This window comes from Xenia sp. Carnegie-2017, unplaced genomic scaffold, assembly GCF_021976095.1.
Source record: "Xenia sp. Carnegie-2017 unplaced genomic scaffold, XeniaSp_v1 HiC_scaffold_2, whole genome shotgun sequence".
Classification (NCBI taxonomy): Eukaryota; Metazoa; Cnidaria; class Anthozoa; order Malacalcyonacea; family Xeniidae; genus Xenia; species Xenia sp. Carnegie-2017.
Window position 1 is genome coordinate 7516038 of NW_025813482.1, and position 22981 is coordinate 7539018.

Sequence of the window (22981 nt, forward strand, 5' to 3'; positions counted from 1 at the left end):
TAGTTAGTATGTTAGTAAACGATGGGGGAACAAAAGGAATCAGAGAGATTATAGTATTAGAATGGAATGTTGCAATAAATTTTCTCAATGATCAAACGAATGAAAAATAAAAAATAAGGCTTAATTAATACCTTCCACCTGAGAAATGATTAGAAATGATTAGCTAACATGATTAGAATTTCATCCCAATTCAAACAATAATTTTGAACTTTTTTCGAAACTTTGTCTATTTTTGCGATCGCTTAGCATGTTAAATAAAAACTTGACGATATAATTACCAGCATGCTATACGCGTAAAAATTAAAGAAATTTACTGATTAAAGGAAGGATTTCACATACACTATAGTAAAGAATTAAAACAGGATTTTTTTTCTACTTGATTTCGTTTTAATTACAGCAGAGTTGTAGTTTTGTTAAATTTATTAAATTCTCATGTTTCGCATATAAGTAATACTTATGAAATGGCAAAGTCAGCAATATTTTTATAGCCATGCTATGCAAATATTCTGTAAAAGCAACGAATTTATTGAAAAATAAGTTGGATATATCAGATAAGTATCAGGTTTACAACGACTTAAAATGAGTTTCAACTTCGTTTCTTACAAGTTTTGAAATTAAATGTTTTAAGACTTTCTAAACAATGCTGCTTTGTGGTTTGATGATTGCCGTGGACTGAGATGAAAACGCAACATTATATTTATTGTAACATTTATCAGATGACTTGGACAATGCCTATTCTCAGTCACATATTCCGATAATTCTTTGCAAAAGCTTGCAATAGCTTTTACACAGCATAAACAGGAAACTTTGCTGCCACTATATATATGTGGCTGTTGGAAAATAATTTGTGGCAGTTGAAAAATAATGTGAGGCTTTTTTTGCTTTTCCTGAAAATTTATCGTGTTCAAAATATATCAACGAACCATGCAAAACCATTTAATAGATTCAGCAAGTGACAGACATTGATTTTAGAAACTTCCAACAACAAATCAACAGCTTAAATTGTGAGTTTGTTTATCTAAAATTTTCACCAGATACTTTTCCTTGCTGAAATAATATTCAAAAGCGTCTCAATGACGCCATTTTAGCTAAGTCTTTGCTCCGGTACTGTACGTCTATGAAAGATGGATATATCCCATCTCTCGTCAATTAATGGTTGTAAATGACTGTTTGTAAAGCATGCATATTTTTAGATATTTTATCATGTGTATGAGGCAACAGCAAAAATGATGTGAATGCAATACACTTAAAATAAGCGTTATTAAAATTCAGCGCACCTATATTTACCGTTTTTTGTTGTCTGTTTGACGTCTTTGGGAAGTCTAAAGCGTGAGTATTTCAATTTTTTTACTTTTGTTCCTTCTGAGTTAATGCTCCTGTGATAAAAATAATAAAAAAATGTGAAATGAAATATAGTAGTATCATGTTTTGTCCTTTCATCACAAGCAATCAAGATGATTTAGCTATGATGAAGTTAGGACAATAAAACCTCTCATAGAAATGTAAAGTTAGGGATGTTAAAATCGTGATCTTTTATGTGTCGTAAATAACGATTGCAAGTCATAATGATGAACATAAATGAAGATGAGACATATTCACGTTGCATACTTTATAGCTACACCAGTTTGATTTGAGTGAAATGACAATCCATCCAGCAATAACAAATTAAAATTCACAGAAAATGTTCTACAAAAAAGAAAAGTTTAACATCCATAGTAAAGTAAATTATATCGTTAACAAGAAAACATTTTATCAATAACAAATGTTACATGATCAACTATACACACTGCATAAAAATGTATTAAGTTCATATACTCACCCGTTATTTTGCAAACTTTGGGATCTCATTCTTTATATTTAAACTTAAAAACGTAGAAATTGAACCATGTATATATCAATCAGTTTAGCGTATTTTTTTCAATGCACATATTCTATCCACTTGGAAACCCGTTAACGGTCTCCAAAAAGACAAACAAGTCATGCATGTGTGTAGTGAGTTCAATCTTGAATAAATTAATTTACGGTTATTTATTAAAGTTTGTCAATATAGTTACAGAGACAATGCCAGTAACCCTCAGAGAGCAATTAACTGTGCACATTTTAAGAATTCATTAGATCGACGGTTCAATCACTTTTGCTTCATTTTTACATATTCAATATACAGGGTGTTATTGGCCACGTTACAAATAGATATACATTCCTGATGAGTTCGTGGCACGTTATATGATTCAAGTCACCTAAGTTTCAATTTATTCGTATTTTTTGAATAACGCTGGACTGTTCATTGAAAAATAATGCATTTTTTTCAAAAGAAAAGCAGCTAGCCAGAATATTTCAAAATTGCATTGGCAAATGGTAATAAATTGTCTGATGATAGATAGATCAAGATGTTTTATAAATGTTACACGGCTGTTTTTCATCTGTAAAATTTATCTTTTAGCCATGTGTTATAAATATAGATTAATATAGATGTAGGTATTGCAATATTGGTATAAAAATAAATTATAGATTGATTCAAAATATCTTAAGCCACTAAAAAATAACTTTACTTTCTTATCCATGGATAATACAGTACATTCAATTATTTATGCATTTAAACCACTTCTCTACCTAAACTACCTTGAAAAAAGATAATCAGCTCGCTCATATTCAAAGCCTCGTGAAATTATGTCTTATTTAATGTGAAGATGTCTTCGGAAAAAGCAAAACGTCATTAGTAAAAAACCCTTTATACCACAAAGCATGAAACCTTTCCTCATCCATGGTCAACACAATCAACGATGCAATCTTCGTCAACTATCCTCAACCTCGAACATGCTACGCAGCAAACAGGTTCAAACAAAACTCAAAAGCTTCGCTTCTCAATTCTCACTTTCACCGGGTAACTGGCTTCAAAGTACGAGTACGAACCAGCACAAACCATTCCAAAAACAAACACGTCACAAACACGTGTTACTGTGACAAAAGTATCATATTACGAAGGATACTAAAACGAACTGAAAAACTTTCTAAGCGTCTCTTGACTTAGTGACCCTGACATATAAAAAAGCCTTTTCTTTATAGCACGTTTGTTACTTGCCATTTAATCGGGATATACGCTTGTGGAGTTGTTGCTGTCATATATCAACAAAGAGCTCTGGTTAAACTCTGCATTATCCACTTCTTGCAGGTATAAATTGGAAAATATAGAGTCTATAATTTCTAGTGCTACTAGAGAGAGTGTAGCTTATATTAATCTCGATGTTTAAGCCTACTTTTTAGGCGAATATCAATTAGTTACTCTCTTTACAGATGCGGTTGTATCACAGGTGTCCTTCACTCATATTAGCTTGAACTTTACCATTAAAAATGTCTGTTATACGTCATTCTTCAGTACACTGTAAATATTGGTTTTGTTTACATGCTGAAAGATATTTTATTAACAAATTCATCTGCTATGCAGAACAATCTTTGTAGTATTGTACATTTTCAAGCAAAGGAATTCTTGGTAAATAGCAAGGTTAGTTAAATGAATGAGTTTCTATTTTCAAATACATTTTCTGATCAAATAGTATCAAGGATGGTGAATTATTATGAAGGACGAGCTTTGAAATAATTTGTAATTCCAGCTGCTATTTAATACAAGTAATTTGTGAGTGGTAAATTATTTGAGTCTCTCTGAGTATACGCTCTTTTATATTCGTACATGTAGCCAAAATAAAAAAAATACCCAATACCCAATAAATGCACCTTGGATGTTACTCTTATTAAAAGGCTTTTACATAGCAGTGTATAGGAGCACGATTCTCTCTCTGGAAAGTGGAAATAAAGGTCTTTAGAAACAGCAATTTATCACGTTCTGAAGAGCAGAAATGACGTTATTCACCATTTTCGTTCTACGAATATTTCACAGTGGAATATTATTAATTCCCTTCATGAAATTTTGAATTCATTTACAAATTTCAAGTGTGGCAGTTGTATACAACTGAGCAGAGTAATAGTCGTGCATCATAGATACAGTTACTACAACATTCGTAGTATGAATGCTACAACATTCGCAAACTCAGTACAAGTACTCGCCCACAACAATATAATATCGTGTAACTTGATAATCAGTCGCTTCTTTAGCCAAGATCGAATGCCATTCCCTCCAACATAAAATAGCAGACAACTGAACAGTTGTTTTTTAGCATGAAACATGCAGACGTTACATTCAACCAGTAATTGGGGGTTTTTATGTGAAATACTATCATAAATCCATCCTTGTGAATTCGTCGAAATACGTTACACGAAGGGAATCGTGCATGCGTGGAAAAATTGAAATCTGTGATGTATAGTTTCACCAATAATGTGAACGAGCACGAATAATGCTCATTAACGAAAAATTAATTATTTCATGCGTGAATATATAAATTTTATAAAGGTGAAATGAAGAAAGAGCTCACAATCGACCAGGTGCTAGACAAAATCGGCGAGTTTGACAAGTTTCAATGGCTGATGCTTGCAATTTTTGGTTACGCTGAGTTTGCCCTGGGTGGCTTTTCCATAATGATTGTAACATTTATCACTGCAGAACCAAATTGGCAATGTGTGAAAGGATATAACAATTCAATCTGTAATTTTAACGAATCTATTGGCTTGACCAGTAAGCATTATAAAGACAGATGCGACATGCCAAGAGAGGCATGGACGTATGTTGAAGGCTTTACATCTACTGTGACAGAGGTATAAGAGTGGTTTGAAGAAGTTTAACAATGACAATGGAGCATATCAAAGCATAATTCAATAGAAAACAACACAATTGCTTACTTGATCTCTACTCTTCTGCCTATTCCATAATTAGTGCTTTTTGAACATAGTAATGAAATTAAGAAAATTATTTTATAGTACGATCTAGTTTGTGATAAGTCCATACTTCAGTCAGTCGCTCAATCGTGTTACTGGATTGGAATGCTACTAGGTTTGCTGTTTGGTGGCTATCTCTCTGATAGATTTGGTCGAAAAAAAATATTTATAGCTGGAGTAATTGCCATAACGATTGCTACATGGATCATGATTTTCCCAAAGTCGTTTATTGTCTTTATTGTATGTCGCATTATCATTGGTGTTGGCTTAGGTAAAAACTGTTACAGCGAACGACGTTTTTAATTTAAATATACGCAGCCATTCATTTTCTGTATTATTTAATTTAGGTTTTCGAAATGCAACAAGTTTCGTTCTTCTCACTGAATTTACCACACAGAAACATCGTGCGAAGATTGGAGCTGGTTCATTTTTGTTCTGGGCAGCTGGATTGTTGGTACTTCCGTTGATTGGATATTTTGTTCCTGAATGGAGATATTTTCTCTTGGTGACAGCCTGCTTTGCTGTACCTTGTTTGTTCATGAGCTAGTAAGTAATTTTAAAGAGAGAAAGAGTAATTAAAGCGCTTTGCATAGCGTATTTTTCACAAGGATTATTTCATCAGTTCATTATTGTTAATCATCTATACCATTGCCCATACTTATAAACATTCATATATTTGTCAGTTTTATCCTCGAAAGCGTCCGTTGGTTACAACTTCAAGGCAAAGATGACATTGCAAGGAAGGAATTAGAAAAAGTTGCTCGCATAAATAGGAAAGAAATGCCAAGAGATACTATTAAGGAGTTTAACGGGACTTTGGAAAGTGGAAATTTTAAGCATCTCTTTTACAGTTTAAGGGTTGCAAAAGTAACGTTGATTAGCTGGAATATGTGGTAGGTTTGCAGTTTCTTTTTTAAACATTTTCATAAGATGCATAACCTTGATCTTTGGACAAGTTTCATTAGCTTACATGACAATATTATCATTATATGGCTAGGTTTGCTACATCTTTAGTTTACTACGGAGTTTCGTATGGTTCCGTGGATCTTGGTGGAAACAGATATCTTAATTTTGCATTGTCAAGCATTGTCGAGCTACCGTCTAATGTCTTGTCCATTATCTCGGCTAACAGGTCAGCAATTTTAATACCACTTAAACCTTGGTGTTCAAACAGTGTTTAGTAGCGTTTGAAGCACAAAAAATTTAAAAATATTTCCTTATAGCTACGCAGTTTCTTGATTTTTCTTTGGATCAATATTTCATCAATTGTAATATTTATAAAAAAGCAAAATGTTCATGGATGAATATTTTCAAAATCAATTTATGAAAAACACTTTATTTTAGATTTGGTCGGAAAAAAAATGTAATTGTTGGTCTTCTGCTTGCTTTTGTTGCTTCGATAATCTCTGTATTAATTCCAGGAAATCGTTCAGATGACGGTAAATATCTTATTGTTCAGTTTTTCGATTTTAACTAAGCTCTAAAAAAATTGGGCTGCTTTACTCGGTCATTTCGTATTTATGTGTTCAGGTTATACAGTTACAAGGATCATTATGTCAGTTCTTGCAAAGTTTTTCATAAACATGTCATTTTCTGGAATTTATATTTGGAGTACAGAACTCTTTCCGACTTTCATAAGGTAAGCTTAATGGTACTCAAGTAAAGATACTCAGTATTACCAGTATAACATTTGAGTTAAATTGATTTGTGTCACATAAGCCCACCCTAATCTTCTTCAACAGTATAGGTCAACTTATTAAGCACTTTTTATATTCAAACCATAACTTATAACGATACACAATATTGATTTATAGAGGTATGGGTGTAAGTACATCATCAGCTGCAGCAAGACTTGGTTCATTTTCAGCAAGCTATATCGTTTGGCTGGTATGCTAATAAACTTACTTCAAGTATTGCAATAATAATGGTATATAGAGGACAGCTAGTACTTTTCTTCGATTGGCTTTTTTACTGGTTAATTAATACCTGATAGAGTATTAATTAACTACCAACTACTAATTAATACCATGGTAATAGTAGGTTGAGAAACACTAAAGTTTATGGTGTATTTAAAAAGGTGAAGTAATTAAATCAATTGCTTTTGATTTAAAAAATGTGCCGAGGTCAAAGTTTTGAAAAAGAACACAAGGAAAACGTTTTCACCGAAACGAACAAGAAAAAACCTTGTGAATCACGAATATTATAGAGACGAGGTCAAATGGAGAATCATAAACAAACATATAAAAAAATTTTTTATAAAATAATTGGTGATCATATAGAGTTATCACTGTCTTTGTCTATCGTGAATACACTTCATGACGTCAAAATCTTATTCAATGTTGCCATTCAATCGTAAATTTGTTAGTAAATGTTTGATGTGAGCCTTGAATATATTTGCTCTGCTCTTGCATTTTTCCGTCATCAGTGTTGTGTAGTTGTCTTAACAGGACTGTTCATTATTGTAGTCCCGAGTTTTTGTCCTTTGTGGTGGCACTGGGGGTATAGCTGTATGTTGGCACTGGGGGTATAGCTGTATGTTGTAATTAAAAAAACTACAAGAACGAGAGAATTTATCGTGTACATCAAATTGCAATAGTTTTCAGTAGTTTACATAAAATATTAAGCTTGCATCGATGTTAACGAACTTTATCCACTAGATTTATTTATTAAATCAGATTATAGCTTTGACGTGAGCATGGTAAGTATGAATGTAATCAAATTGAAGATTTTTTCATTATAGATTCGTGTTCATCCCATGCTGCCATATGGTATTATGGGTATGATTTGTCTCCAAGCAGCTATTACAGCAATGTTTCTTCCCGAGACAAAAGGAAAACCAACATTAGAAACGCTCGACGACATGGTACAAAGCGCTTCATCTACGCCTGTGAAGTTCATTGTCACGGATGAATTAGTGATTGCAAACAAAGCAACAGATTGCAGCATCGAATAAATTTACCGACATGATAAATTTTAGTTTTATTACTTGCAACAAAAGTATTTGATGATTTAAGATGAGTATTAGTGCCAATCCCCATGAATCAAAAACAATATTGCATAATCTAGTACTTTCTAACTCTTTTACCGAAACCACAGTATAAAGAACATACAGTAGGGACACTCCATTGAATTTTTTCGTGCCACGCATATCTTAAAACGCGTGTGATTACCATATTAGCAGCCAGTAAATTGCGTTGTGTGACCAATAGGATTGACGATATGGCAAACAGCAGCCAGTTGCACAGCAAAGTGGCCCTACTGTATATTCCTATACTGTGCCGAAACTATAAGAATCATTGCGATCTGGATATAACCGGGAACAACCGGTAATGGTACTTTACTTATATTCTGTTGTTTGGTTTGTTGTATGTTCATTTCTTATCTAATTCTAAGCACATTTTCTGTACGTATCTAGTTGACATCTGCTATCAATAATACCAAACGTTGCGTGCGTGTGCTTTTGTTAATTTTCGGTAGTAAACGATTCCCCTGATGTGCCCAGAACTTTTATACTGCGAGAGTTACATTGACAATCCTTATAGGTATGATGTAACGTTTTTGCGCAGTGTCGTTCAAACAAGAAAAAAATTCAATTGCTTATTTACGATTATTAAAGTGAGATAACAGATCCTCGAGAAAGGAATATTAATTACAGGATTATTTTCAACATGGCTTAGGTGAAGCTCGTGAGATAAAGGCAGCGAGTCCTGCAATATGTAATTTGTTCAAAAAGTCAGTTGTATAAGCTTTTAGCATATTAAAACTTGATTAAGTGTACCCACTGATTACGTAATGTTGTCTTTTTTGCTGTTTGCGTTTTTGATAGAAAAATGTTTTCTATAAATGAGAAATCATCAAAGAAGAGGTTTTAAAATTTATTTCGAAAAGTATGAAAGATTTCTAAAAGCACTGAATTATAGAGTGAACTCTATCAAAGGCGACGAATTTCTAGGAAAACAATGATTTGCTTCGTCAATGAGATGTATTGCTTATACCAGATTATTGGAGTTTTGAAACTCTTTTAACTTTCAAATTTATACAAGACCTGCACTAGAAAAATACAGAATAGTATAAAACTAAAATAAAATAAATTTATAAATGTGAAATAAAATGAAAATATATCTTGTTGCTAAAGTCATGGACGACGCAAGAGGTCATGCATACTAGCTAACTTGTTTTGTGATACACTGAGATACAAATCTTAAGTCTATCTTGTCCTCAGTTTACGGCACTATAGGCAATCGACATAGAGAGTATAGAGAGTAATTCTCGACTGAATCTAAATTTCCACTAACCATTTTGATACTTATCGGATAAATCTTAGAGATGAAAGCAAGAAATATTATGTAAGTATAATTTTATAGTAGTATATTTTGAAATTATAGGTAGTATGTTAGTAAACGTTGGGGGAACAAAAGGAATCACAGCGAGATTATAGTATTAGAATGCAATGTTGCTATATATTTTCTCAATGATTAAAATAATGAAAAATAGAAAATAATGCTTAATTAATACCTTCCATGTGAGAAATTGCTTTCTTAGTTGGACTGCAGGCTAACATGATTAGAATTTCATCCCAATTCAAACAGTTTAGAGAAACTTTGTCTAATTCTGCGATCGCTTAGTAATGAGCATGGGAAATAAAAATTTGACGACATAATTACCAGCTGACTATGCGGGTAAAAATTAAGAAATTTACCGATTAAAGGAAGGCTTTCACATACTAGTAAAGAGAACGGAATTTTTTTAAATTCTTAAATTCTTAAATTCTTGTGTTTGGCATATAAAAACGTAATACCCAACAAATGGCACAGTCAGCAACATTTTCATAGCCATGCTATGCAAATATTCTGCAAAAACAACGGGTATTTAGAAAAGTAAGTTGGCTATATTTTGGTTGTAAATGACTGTTTGTAAAGCTAGCATATTTTAGATATTTTACCATGTGTATGAGGCAATAGCAAAAATGATATGAAATCAATAAATACACTTAAAATAAGCGTTAAAATTCAGTTCACTAAATTTACCGTTTTTTGTTGTCTGTTTGACGTCTTTGGGAAGTCGAAAGCGTGAGTATTTCAAGGTTTTTACTTTTGTTTCTTCTGAGTTAATGCTCCTGTGATAAAAATAATAAAAAAATGTGAAATGAAATATATTAGTATCATGTTTTGTCAAGTTAGGACAATAAAACCTCTCATAGAAATGTAAAGTTAGGGATGTTAAAATCGTGATCTTTTATGTGTCGTAAATAATGATTGCAAGTCATAATGATGAACATAAATGAAGATGAGACATATTCATGTTGCATACTTTATAGCTACACCAGTTTGATTTGAGTGAAATGACAATCCATCCAGCAATAACAAATTAAAATTCTGAGAAAATGTTTTACAAAAAGAAAAGTTTAACATCCATAGTAAAGTAAATTATATCGTTAACAAGAAAACATTTTATCAATAACAAATGTTACATGATCAACTATACACACTGCATAAAAATGTATTAAGTTCATATACTCACCCGTTATTTTGCAAACTTTGGATCTCATTCTTTATACTTAAATTTAAAAACGTAGAAATTGAACCATGTATATATATTAATCAATTTTAGCGTATTTTGTTCAAACACATATTCTATCCACTTGTAAACCCGTTAACGGTCTCCAAAAGACAAACAAGTCATGCATGTGTGTAGTGAGTTCAATCATGAATAAATAATTTACGGTTATTTATTAAAGTTTGTCAATATAGTTACAGAGACAATGCCAGTAACCCTCAGAGAGCAATTAACTGTGCACATTTTAAGAATTCATTAGATCGACGGTTCAATCACTTTTGCTTCATTTTTACATATTCAATATACAGGGTGTTATTGGCCACGTTACAAATAGATATACATTCCTGATGAGTTCGTGGCAAGTTTATATGATTCAAGTCACCCAAGTTTCAATTTATTCGTATTATTTGAATAACGCTGGAATGTTCATTGAAAAATAATGCACTTTTTCTCAAAAGAAAAGCTGCTAGCCAGAATATTTCAAAATTGCATTGGCAAATGGTAGTAAATTGTCTGATGATAGATAGATCAAGATGTGTTATCAATGTTACACGGCTGTTTTTCATCTGTAAAATTTATCTTTTAGCCATGTGTTATAAATATAGATTAATATAGATGTAGCTATTGTAATATTGGTATAAATATAGATTATAGATTGATTCAAAATATCTTCAGCCACTAAAAAATAACTTTACTTTCTTTGTATGATTGTATCCATGGTTAATACAGTACATTCAATACTTTATGCATTTAAACCACTTCTCTATTTTCTTAACCTCTTTTTGAGTTCTTTATCACTAGCTGTAGAAAGGATGACGGACGAATTCTATTTGTTTGTTGCATCTTAGACTAAAAATTTATGTTATTGAATATCAGTTTCAATAACAGCGACCAGCTGCAAGCTGAACTTCTTTAGTAGAAATTCACAGATCAAATCTTTCAATCTTACAATTGTTGTCAAAACGTAAAAAAAGTATAAAGTTAGCACAAAAATTAATAAGATCTTTTTAACAGCAATTATATTTAGGTACTGTTTTGAATGAAATTAAACAAGGATTCTAATAGACCTGAACCAATTCTTGAACAAAAATGACGTTTTAATAACCACCTCTACTTTGCTCGTACAAAATAAGAACTAAAGAGTTTATTCAGATGTGAAAGTGATAATTATATAGATAATACTATAAACTTCGAGGTAATGTTGCTATCAGCAGCAGTATTAAAAATGACAACTATCTTTATACTGCTTATTCTCATTTAGTAATCAATACTTTAAATAGCCCAAAAAAACTGAGAACTGAGAAGGAATGGATAGTACTAGATATTGACTGACTCTACATTGTTGATACTGTCTTAAAGTGATAGGAGCTTACTGCTTATAATCCAAGACAACACAAAAAAAACTTAACAGATGTTAACATGGTTAATATCAATAACTATTTTGACTGACGATAAAATTTTAGGACAAAACATAATAAGCAATTTGGCTCTAAGATTGATTTGATGCTGTGTTCTCTTCATTCAGTAAGCAATGACGACGTTTTAGATTGTTCAAAACGAACCCTTCAATAACCTCTATTACCGAGTGTTGTCAAAATCTTATGTGCACATTATAAACCATAGAGTGCATGCTTTTATACAAGTAATTTGGAAGGTATTCAACTGAATATTTTACTATGGATATCGCAATATCGGAGATTATATTTATTAAACAATTAAGCAAGCTGATTATCATTAGATGGATCAATATACTGGTCAGCTAGCAAATAACGTATGTCCTTCAGTCTTATGGAGCCATCATTTCAAAACTGCTGTTCATGAACGTATAAGATGCAGCAACTATACTCCAAGACCATCTTTCATAATCCTTGCTAATGATTGATGCATAATGTACGGTCATGTGTAGAGGTATCATACAAAAGTATGTCTCAATATGAAACAAAAACAATTTTATAGTAAATGGCGACAAAAACAAAACAAAGTCAACAAACAGCTGTGACTTCAACCATAATAAACATTCACGATCCTATAAAAAGAAATGAAATTTTACCCAGCCATGTAGAATCATTTGAGTACCAAGCGCTTGATGACATTTCAATTAACATTATGTCTTTTAAAATTGCTGTAGTCTTCGTTGTACTTTGTATCTTTGGAGTGTTATGCTCAACCAAAAGAAATCAGAATGTTAAAATAACACAGGTAAATGTATATTATAACTTTGTTTCTAAGGCATTTGAAGACACAGTAATCACATGAAAACTTTGATCACTACTGATTCTAAAACCATAAGCAATGTAAAAATTGAGAAATGGCAGCGGTTTTTTATTTTATCTGTAATGCATGCAAATGGTGATATGATGTCAATCATTCTTTTTGACCTTCTCTCAAGTTGAAACTTTTTCAATAGCTTCACCTTCGGAGGTTAAAAACAGCAGTCACGACACGTTAGAATCCTCTCTAGTAAAAAAGTTTTCGAATGTATCCAAAAGACTTTACACTCTGGTAAAATTTGTGCATTTGTCACCAGACGCCAATGATAAAAATCATTATTTAGAAACAAAATCATATACTTGTATTCCACCGAGTAGAAGCAACATCGTTGAATATTTACTTAACTTATTTAAAAAATACTGCTGAAAGCAATTGTATATGTTCTTTATTTCTAACAAATAAATCTCGTCATGTTTTGTGTTGTTTTGCTGGTGATGATAACAAAGAACAACACACAAAAAACTCATGGAGTTGTCATTATGCTACAAACAAACAAAAATCAGTAGTTATTTTTGTCGTTGTATCACTTGTATGAGGAAAATCTGAATGTTTAGCAAAGTGAAAGACGAGGGAAGAGCAAGCGAGAGATAGCTTGGCAAAACTGGATTTTAAGACCACCATATTGCATCCCATACGGTAACACTTGTCCAATTGGCGGTGCAAGATTGTGCTGTTCATGGCGATGTTTCCCACGATTTGGTTACAACAAACCGTAAGTTTTGTTGAGTTATTATCATTGATTGATAGCTATAATAAATGACATTGAAGAAGATTGAAATAAAAACAGAAATTCTAAACTCAACAAATAACGATCATTAAGTAAAAAGGACTTTAGTCAGCATTGTCTAACTATAACTCGCTTGTTTTTAACAGATGGCGTTGTGTGTAAGACGCGATCCTGATTTAAAAGCTGTCCATCACCAAGAGTCCTCCACTTCACATGGATAAGAAGTCTTAATTTTTATAGTCTTGGATAATTGTATTTTATGAATTTACTGTGAACAACCCATCATTAGAAATAAAAATTGCATATAATTTTGGTACAACTTTTGCGTATCATTCACGCTACATTAGTTTGAATTTCTTCAACTTTGGTGTCAAATGTAAAATATTCGAGAAACAGAAACTGACGAGTTTAAACTAATGTAATTCTATAAAGTAAAAAAATATTATAAATAGTAATAATGGAACTTCGCAGTTAAATAAATGGATGGTTAATGCATTACTGGGGTTACGTTTTTGAGCAACAAAACTATCGTGTTTAACAGTTCACTTGACAATTCTTATATTCGTTACTGAATTCCTGAAGTCAAAATTATTTTGGTAATATTTTACTGTTCATGTGATTATTCTATGAATTTAGCAAAGTTATTTAGTTTAATTCATATTTCATCGTCCACCTTCAAAAGAGTTTGCAAAACTAACTGTAATATCATTCAAATACATAAGCATTCTCAAAAATAAAGGTCTATTTTTCTACAGTAAAACTCTCGATTCGAATTTTTCGTTTTAGTTTGATGGTCGTCAAGTTTTTGACCAGTTGATACTTATCCATTTATTTACACTTTCCTTTAAGACGGCGATAACGCGATCTGGTTCCTTGCTTCCAACAATAGCACTTCCTGAAACGATCATGTTTGCTCCAGCCTAAAATTTATGTGCATGTTAAAATAAATCATAAAATAAAAAATGTATAAAGCGTGCTCTGATTGGTCGATGCCTGCGGAAACATTAAGTAATCGTTTCGTATACCATTGAATAAAGTGTAGAATGTTTCATAACCATGAAAAATTGTGGAATACATTCGATCTCTTTCATTTTCTCAAAATAACTCACAAGCTTCTATTTTGGATAAAAATTGTCGTCAATCAATATTATTTACATGTAACAAATGCAAAAGCATACAACGTTTCATTATACGTTTTTATTCGTTCGGAACATTGCAAGTTTGATAAAGGCCATAATTTTCATTTGTTGTATTAAAATGAAATAAAATCAACTTACTTCTGCAGCAATATCAATTGTGCTTGGTCCAACACCACCATCGACCTCAATATCTAATGATTTATATTTTTTACGCAAAAGACTTACCTATAATGTGAAATAATATATATTTAGAACTTAGTTTAGTAATCATAGATTGTAGATTACATGTAGCAGAACTATATTGCTGACGTATGTAGCAGAATTATATTGCTGACGTATGTAGCAGAACTATATTGCTGACGTATGTAGCAGAACTATATTGCTGACGTATGTAGCAGAACTATATTGCTGACGTATGTAGCAGAACTATATTGCTGACGTATGTAGCAGAACTATATTGCTGACGCATGCATAGCACAGCTGGAGACATCGTGAGTAATCTAACATATATCGGAACAGGTGGGCAAAAAAAGCAACATCTAGACTTTATTACAAATTAGTTCTTTGTACTTAAACACGTAGAAATATGGCTGATCAAACTGCTTCATTTGAAAATGAACTAGTTAAGTACTTGGTAAAAGCATGAGAACACAAGGAAATTATAGCATTCTTTTTTTGTACAATGTATATTTTGAAATACAGTCACAATATTGCATTTTAGGTTATGCGCATCAAACTTTACAATATAAAAATTATATTTCATTACACATTTGGATCAAAAATTACCACTTCCAAATAGTATTTTAGCAAAAACACGAAACGATCGACACTCCGTAAAATGCACATAAACACATAAAACTCTCACGACATGGCATAAGTAGCCATGACTTCAAACAATCACTGTCTTTTTCACTTGCAAATCAAGGATAGTGCCTAAGGCCTCTCTTGTTGGCCCCGCACTGAAACAACCCCCCCCCCAACCCATTTCGGCGTTTTTTTTCAATTGGTATTTCAAGTATTTTATTGCGGATATTACATTGCACGCTTAAAGTAAGAATGCTTAATTTATAACATGTTTGTTACACTGTTATTAAAATTGTTATTTTTAAAAAAATTCACTGAGTTAGCTTCACATGGCTCACGCTTCACAGGTCCTTATGAGGTTGATGGTTTCTCAGGGTAAAATCCTTAAATATCCCTTGGTGAGAGCAATGTTAAAAAAACACAACCTTTTGACTTGTAATTTGTATCAACCACAAAACACTTCATGCGTTTCTTTCATTTCCCCCATCAATTTCTATTCCATCCCAATTCATGTATTATGAGCGTAAATCGACTGACTTCATGACCAATAAAAACATTTTTAATAAAACCTATCACACCTGACTCTTAAAATAGTCTGATGATTCTTCTCATAATAAATAATTGTTCTACATCATGACAATAGTGTAAATTAACTATTAGCTTATCAACTGTACACACTCATTGTAACTCGTGACGGTGAAAAACATCACAATTATCATAACATAAATTAGCAATTCTCTAACGTAACAATTATCTTAAATCTAGCACAAAAGATTGTTTAGTTGTGATTCTTTCATTTTATCTTAGAAATAAATTCATGCCAGTGCCGTATTTCTAATATACCAACGTGAGTACAAGCATTCTGCTATAAAATTTTCCTTGTTATAGAATTTTGCGTTTGTCGCAAATTGTTGACATTGTCGAGTTATAGAAGTATATTTTTACTTACAGCTTGCAAGTTGCAATACATTGCTAAGGCATGCTAAATGTGAATTTTTCATGTTAAATATTTATTCTTCAATCATGCATTGACAAAATGCAATTACATTAAATCAGGAAGAACATAAATTTCATTTTAAGAGGTTGCTACTCATACACAGTATAAAACTATACGCTACTTTGACCAAGTTTTGCCATTATATAAAAGATAATTCTTAAAATGTAAAATTCTTTGCTATTATTTAACTTACTTTCGGCATCATGCTAGTCATAAACTTTTGTCCACCAAAGCCAGGTTCAACGGTCATAATTAAAACTGTGTCGAGAAGATCGACAAAAGGCAACACACTTTCTACAGGCGTTCCAGGTTTAATTGCCATACCAACCTTTATAAAATGTAAAAAATACACAAATGACATATAAAATTTCCTTCAGTAACATCAACTCTTCACTTTTGTCAATCATTACGTAAATTTCAAGGTTCACTTATGTCGCAAGTTGTATATAATAAAAATAAAATCAAACCTTCATTCCGGCATCTTTAATAATTTGAATTAGTTCAAGAGGCTTTTCTATGGAGAATAAAAAGTAGAATAATCGGATCCAGAAACTTTTCAAAAGTGACAAGTATATTACGTTGAATAAAAATTTAATGAATTCAAATTTAAAATTGTAATAAAATCAAAACTAAACATAATAAAAAATAGGCGCGGATTTTCTGAGGAAAATTCTAAAATGGAAGTACGTAGCTACTGTAGACTATTATCGTAATGATACAATGAGCGAAAAGTGGAATTTTTCATTTCAAAGACAATTACATATTTTATACTATCACCATTTGCAATTGACTTCTACCATGCGTGTTTATATTGAAACATTAAAATCAAAATAAATTAATATATGCGCACTAAACTGTTACTTTGTGATGTCAACTTAGTTTGCACTTTATTTCTTGCCCCTGGTTTGTCTCGTGTGAGAGCAACTGCTTTAATCGTGTTTTACTCGGAGTTGGTAATATTTGGAGACATAATTTATAAAGTTTTAAGAAAGTAATGAACAGCTAAAAAACTACTCTAAGTAATAACACTTTTATTACTTAAGGCTCACTCATCTGTAAGCATAATATACAATTGCCGGAGGCCTTGGCAACAGGATAACTATTCCCCCGTTGGAAATTTGCACCCCTCCTGTCAAATGAGCATTAATCTGCCCTGCTGATTCAAAAGCAAGACGTTCGGAAATCTTTAAACTTAAGCCAGCACATATGTACGTAATATTTTTCCTGTTTAGAAGAAAAATAAAATTTTCTGAAATTCTTGCATTGCATATACTCATTGACATCTCTTTTACAAAAGAAAATCGAAATACATGAGAAGATTATTCAAGATAGTTAATCTTTTATATGAACAACAATACGCAAAAGTGCATGAAAACATAGAAAACATATAGAAACATACAGAATATACAAAATTACACTAAAACGCAGGAAAATATACTTACAAATAAACAGAAATTTACAATAACATAACAATAATGTAAGGATAAAACATCTGAACCCAAAAAATAGTTACACCTGTCGCTTCTACGTGAAATATGTATTGATTAGCTCCAGCGTCAGAAATATCTTTTATCCACTACCAAAAAAAAAATGAGAACACTATAAATATTTCACAAATTTTTTCTGGGAAAAGTACTAAACGGGGTCAAATTTTAACAACTAGAATTTACTCAAGCACAAAACAATTGACATTCCGTGGAAAGTAAACATTTACTCTAAATGTTTCGACAAGTATAACGCGTCGTTATCAGTGGATTATGTAAACTTTTCAAAAGTACAAATTATTAACCGTTCATTCACGTCATTTAAATTAAATAAATCAATGGAGGATTGATACTTTCAACATTAAGGACCAATTGCTACAACGATCAATAATTTTTCAGTTTTCAAAATTATATCAACTAACGTGTCGTACTGGAAGGGGGGACCAGGGTAGGGCATGCCCTGCCCAGCAGTCATTTTTTTGGGGTGGCGCAGAAATCAATAGTGCCAGGATTATGAAAATGTATGGGGTAAATGCATTTGGGTAAGAATGCAGTTTAGCGAACACCAGTAGCCATCTTGCAGTGACCATGAAGACTGTGGGCACATATTTTAGTAAATTTAAAGGGAAAATGGCAATCAAACAACAACACTCACGGCCGCTTAAGTCAAAACGTCGTTTCACTTATTAACGAGTGACAAAGCAAAAGCAACGTTATAAAAATTAGGGTCAGGATTATAGTTAGGGTGAGGGTCAGGCTTTCGAAATTTGAAATTGAATCTAAGCTATCAACTAAGTTGAACTCGCATGACTCTTATATGCATTTGCACTAACAATTTTCTGAGCCCGCTCCTCTTTTCTGTTGATCAGCGACGTTAGGTGTCTGCTAAACTGCATTTGATTAGCAGGAAATTTGTTGTATCAATTTATTGCAAATTGTTACTAACTATAAATGCACATCATATTAGCCGGAATAACTGCATTTTTCAAATGCAGGCCATAGGCGATAAATTGATATAACAAATCGATATAAAATACTTCCTTCTGTTTTGTAAGGCATGGCACTAGCTATCGCACATGAGATTCTTTTTTTTAATAAGATGATCGACAATAATATATCTTTAATTTTTTATAATAATCAACTTTTCTGACTGTAAGCATACGTGTCAAAAATACGAGATCAAATTACAAAATTCGGACAATCAAATGGTCGGACATTGTATTGTTTATGTAGAATAGTAGCAATAAAATAGAAAAAAGATATAAGAGTGAATAAAAACCATTTTCCGTCAAATCAAATGAAAGCTTGGATATGACATGCAATATATATGCAAATACAAAGTTATGGAGAAAAATAAAAACATATCTAACATTGTCACAGATATTACGAGTGGCACAACAAAGTCTTGATGAGTTTTATATGCATTTGTCAAAACAAGCTTAAGAAGACAAAGAGCATGCCAAAAATATATTATTGAAAATTTGCAACGCGCATATACAATCACCAATTTCAGAGCTCGCTCCGTCACAAACTTACTGAGAATCAATCTGAGCATGCGTAGTCAACAGTAATGTTTCAATTAACTTCTTCTGACACTGTGCCTTTTTCTGACACATATAATTTAAGACAACCTTAAACATGTTTCATACAATTTTTATTGGTTTATATCTTTCTGATTTAACTCTCTAATTTACTGTTTCTCATGTATCACGATCAAACCATACATGGGTTTCATGGCAAACAGGGATTATCTGGTTCCCTTAATAAACATAGTGTTCAACTATCTCGGGGTATCGGGAGGCATGGACCGAAAACGCGCTTTTTTGTTTTCAAAATTTGTCTTTTTTCTTTACAAGAATTCTTCTCATAAAAGAAACTAGAACGTCCAAGGATACTGCAAGGTTCAAGCAACTTCTGCCTTTCTGACTGATTATTTAAACCAACACTAAGCATGTTTATACGTTTTTTACTTGTTACCTTTTACAATGTAACTTTCTCATAACTCTCTCGTGATGAACGAGAGCCTCCTTATACAATATGACTCTTTCATCACGAACGAACGCATCCATGGGCTTCATGGAAAAGTGATTAAATACTTTTTTTAATAATAGTTTTTGCAAAGATAACATTTAATAAGCCAAGCCATTTGTATTGTCTACATTGAACCTTTATGTCATAAAATTTTAATTTAATTCATTTTGGATAGTAAATTTCTTTTTTCCTTACAATATTTTCATGATTCATTCTAGAGAGTAACTTCACTTCTCGAGTGATTTTGCGATTAAACAGTACACTTTTTGGCTTCAAAGGACTTCTTTTGATCGCATAAAGACAGCCGTCCAATTTATTACGTAAATGCATGTTATATGCATTTCGTTGTATTAAACCACCATACCAAAAAATATCCCGATTTGATTTTAGCTGCATCGAGCGAAGAAAATTGAAGAACTTTTTTGACATTTTTTTATGTTATTTATGATTCGATGTATCACGAGATTTCAGATGGGATTCATGACTGCCTTAGAATACAATTAACACGCACTCTTAATAAGACAATGTTTTATGTTTTCATTTAGCGTCATCGTAATTTTATACGTACATTTAAATAATCGTTCTGAATAACTAGAATCCGATTCATAAATGCCCCAAATTCAATGTCCTACCATTTGATGTCCCTATTCTACATAAACAATACAATGTCCGACCATTTGATTGTCCGAATTTTGTAATTTGACCTCTTTTTTTTGACACGTGCGTTAACCGTAGGAAGATGGATTGAATCTAACTACTTTAACTGCTTACTTGTTCTTTATGGTGAGAGCTTAGGTCTTCAGCCCTGTTTCCTAAATTTGATAATTAGGGCATATTTTTATTAATGGTCTCCTGAGATAAAACGTTCCCAGCATGCCACTGTCAACCAATCCAATAGATTAGCATGTTCAAAATTATGAATGTTATTGTAAATTTCTGATTTGTCAGATTTTGCATAAACATTATCTGTTTATTTATTTATTTGGTTTAAATGACATGAATGAACAGTTCATCAAGATCTCATTAATAATTTGAACTTTTTTAGAAAGTTCACATTTTCTACAGATGATGACATGTAATACTTGTCAAAACGTTTAGAATAAACTTTATTTTTTACAGTGTCAATTGTTTGTGCTTTACAATGAATTAAACATGCTGTTTTAGGTAACCATGTTATATTAGCTAAATAACAATTTGCTAAATTTCAAGGAATATGTACATGTTGCAACAAAATTGAATCAAACATGTACAAGCATTGCTTTCATTATGTAAGAAACTCACAAACATAAAAATTTGTTTCCAATCATTGAAAATTAATAAGCAATTAATGGATGATTAAGAATTTTCTTATAGTGGTGGTATTCTTGTTAAAATTAACTATAATGTTGTACTAAGATTCGATGGCATAATCAAATACTACAAAAAAAGTTTGGCTTTAGCATAATTGAGTTTATTTAGCTCCAGATCAAGGATTTCGTCAAGTTAAGGGTATATCATTCGGAAATATCACAATACATGTACAATAACATTTTCATCAACAAGTTATCATTTATCAACAAATTATTCAAGCTTAGAAGAGGGATCCAAGCACCTCAATCTGAATCCACCCTTGTTTAGGGTTGGAGTTGAGTTAGAAATAAAGGCAATAATCAGGAAAGAGTAAACATCTAAGTATAGTACCTTTTCAGGATTGGATACCATCATATGTACGTCTAAAACATAGTCAAACAATTAGCAATGAAAAGATATTGTCCGTATGCAATATGGTAATATCAGTCAAATGTATGGTTGTGAAATCATCAGTTGAAAACACATAATACTCAAATTTGATTGGCAAAATATCATTCTTTTGAAAGTAAAATAAAAATACAAAATATCAACTGAAAGAGTTTCAATAAATTTTGCCATTTAATAAATTCTAATGGTTAAAAAAAATCAATCATTCAGAAAGCAGAACTAAAAAAGAAGGCTGATTATGCTTCTGATTTCAAAAGCACAGACAACTAACTGGTCACCACGTCACCACATGAAAGTTACATAATTATGATAATCAAAGAAAAATTTTGTTCATACTAAAGAATGAAATTTCTTCTAGCATTTTCCATTATCAACGAAAAAAAACTCACCAAAAAATACATTTGGAATTTTTTGCGCAAACATTTGACCAAAGGAGCACCAAACGTCAAGTTTGGAACAAAATGACTATAAAACAGACATGTAAAAAGTGTTCAAATACTTTAACTATGAACTATTGATATACTTTAAGAAAGTGTTTGAATTGAAATCTCGTCTCTCAGTGTTTAATCCATTTACACATTTTTATACATTCTCCGCATTCGAATATTAAAATATTATTAAATATATATCAATGTTTTATTCACGACAGTCACACTGTTCGACATTTTGGTTTGATTAAAAAAAATATGATTCATGAGGCAAACATAACTTACCCATCCATAACATCTAAATGCAAATAGTCTGCACCATCTGCAAGAAGTTTTTGGGATTCTTCAGTTAAACGTGAAAGATCAGCATTAAGTATGGAAGGACCAATTTTACATTGAGGACGACACTTTTCTTCCATCTTAGCAATAATTTCGATGAAACTTAATGGTACTTGATGTTAAGTATGTTTTAAAGGCTCCATCGTCATAATAATCTTTGACCGTACTGCGCAAAAGCACTATTGATAATGCGCATGTTTCAACATCTCATGATGCCATCTTCAGTATTATGTATGTAATAAATATATATAGGAGTAATATTATACAGTGATACAATTTCTACAATTATGAGTTGATTATACATTTTTTTATCATTTGTGTAAAATTGTAATTATCGTTTCAACGTAAGCATTACTGCCATCTTTTTCATTTCGACACTTTATTACCAAGAAAAGACTGAAAATTCCCAAAACTCATTACAAGACTGCCATGACATGTGGCAATGTAACATCTAACTTTCGTCGTTTTGCAATAACGCAATAAGTTGTCTTACAAACTTTGCAATGAAAACCTTCGCTCTCTGTTCTCTAATGTATACGGTGCTTTAACCAATAACACATTGAAGCAGGGCTCTTGAGGGTCAAGAATTTCATTGGAATTCTCACATTCATAAAAGGTGAGATCAAAATATAGGTTGCTAAGAT

The 22981-nt window shown here is 31.8% G+C and overlaps 2 protein-coding genes and 2 long non-coding RNA genes across 6 annotated transcripts; 2 read left to right on the top strand and 2 right to left on the bottom strand.

Annotated features, from left to right (window-relative positions):
* Nucleotides 1–1639: 1639 nt before the first annotated feature.
* Nucleotides 1640–12537, bottom strand: LOC124439847. The gene is made up of 3 exons (XR_006946484.1): nt 12431–12537; nt 9852–9940; nt 1640–1686 (listed from the first exon to the last, which is right to left on the bottom strand). It is a non-coding gene; the product is annotated as an uncharacterized LOC124439847 (long non-coding RNA).
* Nucleotides 2965–8017, top strand: LOC124439842 (solute carrier family 22 member 15-like). Of its 3 annotated transcripts, none has more exons than XM_046990107.1 (11): nt 2965–3169; nt 3292–3499; nt 4403–4704; nt 4867–5095; nt 5172–5370; nt 5508–5717; nt 5822–5956; nt 6169–6263; nt 6355–6463; nt 6639–6711; nt 7565–8017. In XM_046990107.1, exons 3-11 carry the CDS (start codon nt 4408–4410, stop codon nt 7775–7777), a joined length of 1560 nt encoding a protein of 519 aa, XP_046846063.1. In that variant the 5' UTR covers nt 2965–3169; nt 3292–3499; nt 4403–4407; the 3' UTR covers nt 7778–8017. The 3 variants fall into 3 exon arrangements, with proteins under 3 accessions (XP_046846063.1, XP_046846064.1, XP_046846065.1); XM_046990108.1 differs by having other exon boundaries at nt 3443–3499; XM_046990109.1 differs by having other exon boundaries at nt 2967–3169; nt 4553–4704.
* A 672-nt stretch (nt 12538–13209) lies between the features above and the next one.
* On the top strand, nt 13210–13873 carry LOC124440628. Its single transcript, XR_006946698.1, has 2 exons — nt 13210–13363; nt 13525–13873. It is a non-coding gene; the product is annotated as an uncharacterized LOC124440628 (long non-coding RNA).
* Nucleotides 13779–22458, bottom strand: LOC124440624 (ribulose-phosphate 3-epimerase-like). The gene is given in 9 exon segments (XM_046991031.1): nt 13779–14298; nt 14656–14742; nt 16512–16646; nt 16786–16832; nt 17834–17894; nt 21514–21545; nt 21960–21977; nt 21980–22035; nt 22284–22458. Coding segments are annotated over 9 exon segments (693 nt in total). The 5' UTR covers nt 22418–22458; the 3' UTR covers nt 13779–14175.
* Between the last annotated feature and the right edge of the window lie 523 nt (nt 22459–22981).

Excerpts from the sequence above, each read along its gene's own strand:
- LOC124439842 (XM_046990107.1), top strand. The coding sequence starts at position 4,408 with ATGAAGAAAGAGCTCACAATCGACCAGGTGCTAGACAAAATCGGCGAG. Across the intron at positions 5,096-5,171 it reads TATCATTGGTGTTGGCTTAG|GTTTTCGAAATGCAACAAGT; the intron begins GTAAAAACTGTT and ends TATTTAATTTAG. Across the intron at positions 6,464-6,638 it reads CTCTTTCCGACTTTCATAAG|AGGTATGGGTGTAAGTACAT; the intron begins GTAAGCTTAATG and ends ATTGATTTATAG.